We start from the raw sequence: 8467 nt of genomic DNA, 5'->3' as shown, positions 1-8467 counted from the left end.
AGTGATGGTAGCTCAAGTTGAAGAATAAAGTGGAGTAAAACACTGGAACTTGAATATTCCACCAGTAAAAATCTACAGCCCTAAGTCCCTCATGAGTCTTCCAATATGAGAGCTGTCTTGGTGCTGGCATCCCCACTTACATAAGTCGCACATACTCGCGATTTTAGAGATGAAGTGGTGTTAACATAACTTTCTTTGAAGGTGGTTGAGGGACTCGTACATAAGTTTATTATGCACCAATGAGTCAAAATTGCATTTATTCATATGAGACAAACACTATACCATGATCTATAACCATTGTTTTCATGATGAAGAAGAATCTTTCTAAATCTCTTACAATAGTTAAGCATATATTTATATGTGCACAAATTCAAACATCTTACAGAGATGTGTGTGTGTGTGTATGTGCCCATAAGAAAGATATACATATATTATTCTGGAGAAAATATGTTTAACAGAAGTGTCCAGCTGGTACTCTAGAGTCTGGAGTTCCCTTGCGCAATTGATTCTAAATATTTTCCCACATAATGCCTGCAATGAATCAATATCATCTGCACTATTGTTAATCCCCAATGTTAAGTAAGAAAATTAGAACATTATTTATACATGTTCATTACTAAAATGTATTAGTACCTTTGGTTCCTCTCCAAAAGATCAACCCTAGCCTTAAGCTTGCTATATTCCATTGACATATTCGTTTGTGTATACACAATTAATTGTCAGTTTGTAAGACTGTTTGATATTAAGATATAAACATGCTTTGTGGGAATATGGAGCCTTTACCTGTTTCTCGGCGTATGATTGCCTCTCGCAACGTTTTAGAAACATGGAAAACAATATTTTACCTGGTTCATCTTGTTCATGTAAACATAAACCTTTTTAATGGAGATCATTTATAAAAATAACAAAGCAGTACGCAATATAAACCATTTGATACCTCAAACAAAGATCTTTGAGAGGAAAAGATTATATAAGAAGCACAAAAATAATGTTCATGGACTTGTAAGAAAGTGAAACTAAAGCAACTCCTACGTGAATAAAGATATATTATTTTCTCTTTTCATTCTCTGGTTTTACACATAGAAAATAATCAGGCTTTCACCAACTTGGAAGGTTACCAACAGATTTCTCGGGTGACCCAATAAATATAATTATTATCTAATTGTACAGTTTCAAGAACACACTATTCTCCAAAAAGATTTGAATGAGAGAAGCACTAAAGATTAAACTTGTCATATATTTAAAAAAGAAGACAAAGATGATCAAAATGTTTGTTTCTTCTAACTTTCTTAAGCCTCAGCTTCAGCAACTTTCTCTGTCTCTCTCGCTCTTCCTCTTCTGCGATCAGCTCTGCTTCCATTTCATCTTCCTCCCTTGCGATTCTCGCACTGCATTTATCAAATCAAACATAAACCATTGAGCAATATATATAAGAAGAAACCAATGATTGAAACTCATGATCAAGATATTGATGTTACCTTCGTCTCTCTTCCTTCATGATATCGTCAAAGCAGGCTTCCAGGTCTCGGTTATCATAGCCATGTCCAACATAACGATCAGTACTGACATTAAAACAATACAAAACTCATAAGTGCAGGAGAAAAAAACTAATGAAAATGTAATGGGTGTGAGCGTAGGAGAAAAGTTAGAAGCCCCTTCATGATATCGTCAAAGTAGGCTTCCAGGTCTCGGTTATCATAGCCATGTCCAACATAACGATCAGTACTGACATTAAAACAATACAAAACTCATAAGTGCAGGAGAAAAAAACTAATGAAAATGTAATGGGTGTGAGCGTAGGAGAAAAGTTAGAAGCAGTGCTTGAACATTTGTCTAATCATGCTCAATGCTTTAGCATCCTCTGACATTGTTGCAGGCTTCTTCTTCTTCAGTGGCCTCCGATCATCTACATCAGGTTGTGGAGGTCTATTGGGCGATGTTTACATCATCTGTGAATGTTAGTCCATAGATTAGTGTCTTTGCTAGTTTTTTTGTTCTTGTCTAAAAGGGAGATGAGAGAAAAAAATCATGATACCTGGTGTTTTGAGGTAGACATTGATTGTTTTGGGATCATTCGGGATGGAATTCATCAAATGGTTAACGCATATCAGCAACTCGATAGATCTCTTTGGGCTTCGTAGGAAGGAAATTGCAGGAAAAATTAATCATACCTGTTCGTCGAGGATGAGCAGCTCCCTCTCCAATTGAAGATAGAAGATAAACTGAGAGCGTCTGTGAAGATCCATCCGGCTATCAACCTTCTCCAATTTATAAGGGTTGAAGTGAATTTTTCGGTTTCATTGTATCAGAAGGAAGAAGGAGAGTTTGGATCGTAAATGGCTTTAATGAAAGAAAAACATTTATTGTAAAATTTAAGAGGTATACGTTGAATACAGTAAAAAGAATTAATAGATATGAAAAGAGTTGGAAGGTAAAGAGTTGATTAAGACTCGTTTTTTCACAGGATTAGGAAAAGCAGCAGGGTTGGTAAGATTGAAGGGTCGAAGAAGAAGAAACCTCTGAAAACCTAATACTCGTTTAACGAATAAAAAATGCACACTTTCCTCGACAAAAACATAAAACGTCAGAACTTTCTTTCAAAATAGGTCATATAACTAAACATTAGCCAAATTTACACCCGACTTGGGCTTTTATGGAACTTAAACTAACAAAATTAATTAAACTAACGCGATCCGCCGCGTTTTCTTCTTCTTCTTCACCATGATGAACCACTGAGGCTTGCGTGCAATCACGATGTGCCCAATCGTCATCCCGAAGATGAATCCAGGCGGTAAGCCTATAGCAGCTGCGATCCAGCTTATCACGTCGTCGTCTTCTTCTTCTTCCTTCTCCTCTGTTTGTGATGGCTCCTCCTTGTCTCCGCAGTTTTCGTTGACCACACAGTCCCTTGGAAAGACGAAGCAGACTGTGTGCTTCGCGGTATCGGGCCTACTAGCTCGTTGTGAGAAACCTTTGATGAACGACAGTTTCGTGAGGTCCCTGAGGCGCAGGTGGGATTTGACCCGAAAGCTCGTTGTCTAGTGACTCGAGCTGAGTCAGATTCCCCAGAGACGAAGGGATGTTGCCGTTAAAACCGTTGCTCGAGAGATTGAGCACGATTAGATCTTTTAGAAGACCGATGGATTCAGGGATCTCTCCTTCTTGGAGTTTGTTTCCTGAGAAATCAATGGCTGTTAAGCGTACCATTGAGTCGCGCTAATATGAATGTACTTAAATTTTGGACTATCTCCCTTTGATGACATTGCGCTCAAGTAGATGAAGATATCATATAGTAAGGTCCCTGTGAAGTCATTGTGTGGATAAGTCAATGATTCGGAGCTGCGGAAACCAGGAAGGTCCTTGGGGTTGATATTGTAATAACCCATGAAACTCGTTTGACCTGAGGATCAGAACTTGTTTAGGGACTGCAACCAGAATGGGAAAGTGTCGTCGAATCGATTGTGTTCGGACCTCCAGAGAAGAGCAGCTTGTCAAAGATCTTGGAAGTTTCCCCCACGAAATGGTTGTGGCCAAGATTGAGTGACCTCAGATTGGTGGCATTCTTGAATATATCTGGTAGGCTTCCAGTGAAGTGAGATTCCAAAAACACTTTCAGTGGTGAAGACATATTCACAAACCCCAGAGCTCCGCTGAGTTGGTTATCAGCTAAATCAATAGTTCCCAGAGAGGGTATGGTGAAGAAGAGAGTAGAAGGGATAGTTCCAAAGAATGAGTTTTCCAAGCTGGAGAGTGAACTGATATTTGGAGGAAGAATCCCTGTGAACTGATTGTAAGAGAGTGATAGATATGACAGCTTTGTAAGATTGAGTAGTGCGATGGGAAAGTTACCGCTAAGCTTATTGGAATTAACATCTAAGCTGGTCAACTGGTTCAACCGTCCAAAAGAAGATGGGATTTCACCACCAAAAGTGTTACCAGAGAGGTGGATATTGGTTAAACGAGAAAGGTTTCCAAGCGAAGAAGGAATCAAGCCACTGAAATTGGAGTCGTGGAGTCTCAAAACATTCAGATGCTTGAGGTTACTGATAGAATTTGGTATATTACCCGAAAAGGATGTAAGAGAAAGGTCCACATATATGCAAGAGAGTTGCTTCCATTAAATTCTGGGAGAGCGCCTTCCAGTTTTTGATTGCCACTCAAGGAAATGGATTGTATGGTAGGAATGGAAAGAACACTAGTTGGAAATCCACCAATCAAGTTGCAATCATCTAGGTTGACTGATCTTAGATAGGACAGGTTTGAGATATTTCTGAGGAAATGTCAACGGAACCTAGGTTTAGTTCTCTGAGGTTTGTCAAGTTCCGGACAAGTTTGTTAAGAAATGATTTGTCAGCAGATAGAGTATTAGAAGAAAGATCAAGAGACACCAACTTGGTTAGCTGAACCAGCTCGGTCGGAACTTGACCCGAGAAAGAAGATTGAGAAAGGTTGAACACTCTCAACTCCTTGAATGTAGTGTACTGAGTGGAGATGATAGAGGAGTTGAAATCATTGTAAGCAAGATTGAGGGTGCGGAGATTCTTTAGCCTGAAAAGGCTGCTACTCGAATCTATCTCTCCCTCAAGGGAATTCACACCAAGGTCACTACCCCCGACTTGTTATCACACGTGATACCATCCCAGGAACAGCAATCTACTTTTTTCTCCCAGGATGGTGTGCTCCAGGTCAGATCTCTGAAGGGACGAAAAGATAGTTTGAACCCCTTCTTTAACTCTAGAAGAGCATCCCTCTGGTCTTGACGACAAGTGTCTAGATGGATCCTCAGATGCGCCTAATGAAGTTGAGAAAAAAGAGGGTAAGGAGAGTGATACTCACCGACTTCCAAGAGCCTTCCATCTTTCTCTAAGGTCTAGAAGAGAGCATCAATGCGAAAATCAAAGATGAAAATTTGTGAGGGTAATATGGCTTTCACGGCATCTCTTTATATGCTTGACTCACTAGCTATAGTCCTTCCAAGTATTCTTTTGACTGATTCAAAGCTGCGATATTATCCACAGAAAGCATATCTCAAGTATGCGACAGTTCTCTCATGTTGGCTAATTCAAAGCTGAAATTTCTTAGAAGAAACATGTGAAGACGCCGAGACTTACCAATGTTATAAACCGAATGTTTCAATGTTTGTAAATTATGATTTTGATCAACAAGGAGAAATCGCCAAGTGATGATTAAAGAGCATAGACCCATATTATAGCAAAAACATATCGACATCATTGGGCAAACATAACTAATATTAAACAAGAGAATTTTCGTCGAACACCTTCAGGACTGTTTTAATAAAGTTACTTCCTAATCGAACACAAATTTTAAAAAGAAAACGAGACAAGCTCTACATCATAGGAACCAAGCAAATCAATTGCATAAGAGTCTTCAAGCTCTTTCGCCACGGATTCTCCTCGCGAGCTGGATATCCTTCGGCATGATCGTAACCCTCTTGGCGTGAATCGCGCAAAGATTCGTGTCTTCGAACAGCCCAACGAGGTAAGCCTCCGCAGCCTCTTGCAAAGCGGCGACGGCGCTGCTCTGGAACCTCAGATCCGTCTTGAAATCCTGAGCGATCTCGCGGACCAGACGCTGGAAGGGGAGCTTGCGGATCAGAAGCTCGGTGCTCTTCTGGTACTTCCTGATCTCCCTCAGCGCCACCGTTCCTGGACGGAACCTGTGCGGCTTCTTCACTCCTCCGGTGGCCGGAGCTGATTTCCTCGCCGCTTTGGTCGCGAGCTGCTTTCTTGGGGCTTTGCCTCCGGTTGATTTCCTGGCGGTTTGCTTGGTGCGAGCCATAACGAAATCAGATGGTTACTTCTTGTGGAGAATGTGAATGTGAGATTTGGTTGTGATGAAGGAAGAAGAAGATGAGTTGCTTTTTATGATGAGTTTTCTTGAAATTTTGTCCGTTGGATTTAGAAGTGCTATCTACGGCTGAGGTTTTCAAGATTTCGATCTGCGTGTTCTCTTGTAAACCAATTAAAACAGGCCACGTCATGTTTTAAGCATGTTTACCCATCCGCGTGATGTTACTATGGACCAATTAAAATCATCGTGGCAAGACCCCACGAGACCTTTACCGCTTACTTCCAAAGAGTTTAAAAGTTTTTCGCGCCAATCGGAAATTTTGGGCATGAAACTATTTCAAAAAGATGAGTATATACAACATAGTAATGGTGTCATCTCTTAGACTATCTCCCATGTATTTTATTATTTTCGCCTTAAAAATAGAAGAATTTTATAATAAAAATAAAATTGCTCTAATATATTCTTCTAAAATAACAATATCTAAAGTAGAATAAAAATATAGATGAATGCTATTTATTCCTCTATAAATAGAGTAAAAATAGATTCTATTATAGAGGGAGAAATATAAATGGATTGAAGCAATTTCATCTCTAAATACTATTATAGAGGTGGAAATATTAATAGGTCGGAGATGCTCTCACGAGTTCATAAAAAAAGTATGACATATTTATTTATACGAGCCTCTGGACCAACTATTTCTTTAAAACAATTTGTAAGCGAGCAAAATTAACGTAATAATGTGACTTCTGAGTGCATCTGGACTAATATTATGTTGGATCCTAACCCACCCGCCAGTCACCCTCCATTGAGCACTGAGCAAAACTTTTTAGAGGTTTGCTTGTTATTGTTTGCAAGACCAAGTTTCTTTGCACCTTGATAAAAAAAAAATTACAAAAGACCGAGCCATTACTGAGAAATTGACTTGCATTGTGCTGGTCCCACATTTTTGGTTCAAAGCATCTTCAATATATTACTCCATATTTTATTTTAAAATAGTGGAACACCAAAATGGAGTAAAGTTTTACTCTAATGTGTTACTTCAATTTTTACTTCAAAATAATATATTTTATTAATAATTGTTAATAATACATTATACTTATAAAAATTTACTAATTAACCCCAAATATTTTAAGTTTACAAAAATTCCTTAAAATATAATTTATTTAAATTAAACATTTATTTTTAAAAAGTACAAGAAATCATAAAAATAAAATAAAAGACAATATATAAGTTGGTTTAATAATGGAATTATAATATTTTTCTCACAAATGATCAACTAATGCATTTCGTAATGAAACATAAGCTTCTTTATCTTTGATATTCCTAAATCGAACAAAAAAATTTTGAAACAGATTTTCATCTTCTGCAATTTCGGTATCGGGAGGTGGAGCTTCTCTTCCAAGTTCAGTTGGTGTAGCGAATTCACGCTCATCCTTAATTATCATGTTATGTAAAATTATACATGTAGTCATGATGTCATGTAACACATTTTTTTCCAAAACAGAACAGGTCTTTTCACAATAGTGAAACTCAACTGTAGATCCTTTTATGTTATATTTATTTTATATTATTATTATTTTTAATTCTAGTATATATTTTTATGTAAAATTATTAAATAATGGAATATCTTGTTTATTTATGTTATTGTATCATTTTAAAATAATATTTAAGTGAAAAATAAAAACATTAAAATTTAAAGGACCATTTCAAAAATAAAAAAAAAACTTAGTCATTACTCTATTTTGGGGTTAAAAATAGAGTGGGATTGGAGAAGATTTTAAAATGATGTTTGGAGTAGAAAATTGAGTAGGGTTAGAGATGTCCTTAGCATGACCTTACCACGTCTTTTTTTTTTGTTATGTGAGCATTACGACGAATCCAATTTTTGTTTCTGTATCATTCAACAAAACGAGAATAAAAAAGGGAAACAGACGGATCCTATAATCAGTATAAAAAAAGACGGATCCTAACTTAAAGAAAAAAAGGCCAAGAGACTAACCTTGAACGAACATTTTCCTTACACCATATGTTTTGGTCGGCAACTGGAACAAAAAACTCTGATCTACGAGAATTCCTTAATCCAATTAATTGGTCAGATGCTGTTAACATAAAGCTATGGAATCAATGAATATGATATCGTTTCAGGCAAAACCCATAATGTGTTTAGATTTGTAGAACAAGAAAAAACCCGAAACAAGTCAATATAAAATGATTTATCTGTATGTGAACTATGTAATTGATAACACATTGAATCATATCTGAGTAGAAGAAGATTTGTGCCTCTCACTATAAAGAAGACGAAGACAATTCGATGACTCAAACCATAAAAATTTAACCACTGATATTTGCTTTGCACTTATAGCAAGATCTTATAAAGCCATGTTTATGAAATCAAAATTTGGAAATCAGATCAGTATATCTGTATATGTGCATAACAGCAAAACAGAAACTTGATTTCTTCTGATTTATTCATAGATTGCAAGTTGATAACATCTGAAAAGGATTTAAATCTTTTAAATCTGTATGAAATCATCAGTTTCATGCTTGGTGAAACCAAATGAAAACCTAGAAACCTAAATAAACGAAGTAGTGGTGAAGAGACAAAAACGTATTGATGTTACTAATAACTTTTTCCTATCCTAAATGAAAGTTAACG

General features: G+C 37.0%; 1 protein-coding gene and 1 pseudogene across 1 annotated transcript; both read right to left on the bottom strand.

Annotated features, from left to right (window-relative positions):
• Window positions 1-2282: 2282 nt before the first annotated feature.
• Window positions 2283-4857, bottom strand: LOC106324427 (annotated as a pseudogene).
• Window positions 4858-5209: 352 nt separating this feature from the next.
• LOC106327805 (histone H3.2) lies at window positions 5210-5870 on the bottom strand. The gene has a single exon (XM_013766067.1). It carries the CDS (start codon window positions 5797-5799, stop codon window positions 5389-5391), a length of 411 nt encoding a protein of 136 aa, XP_013621521.1. The 5' UTR covers window positions 5800-5870; the 3' UTR covers window positions 5210-5388.
• Window positions 5871-8467: the final 2597 nt, after the last annotated feature.

Source organism: Brassica oleracea, chromosome C2 (assembly GCF_000695525.1).
Source record: "Brassica oleracea var. oleracea cultivar TO1000 chromosome C2, BOL, whole genome shotgun sequence".
In the NCBI taxonomy this organism is placed as follows: Eukaryota; Viridiplantae; Streptophyta; class Magnoliopsida; order Brassicales; family Brassicaceae; genus Brassica; species Brassica oleracea.
Note: the sequence above shows the minus strand (reverse complement) of the source record. Positions and strands in the feature narration are given on the sequence as shown.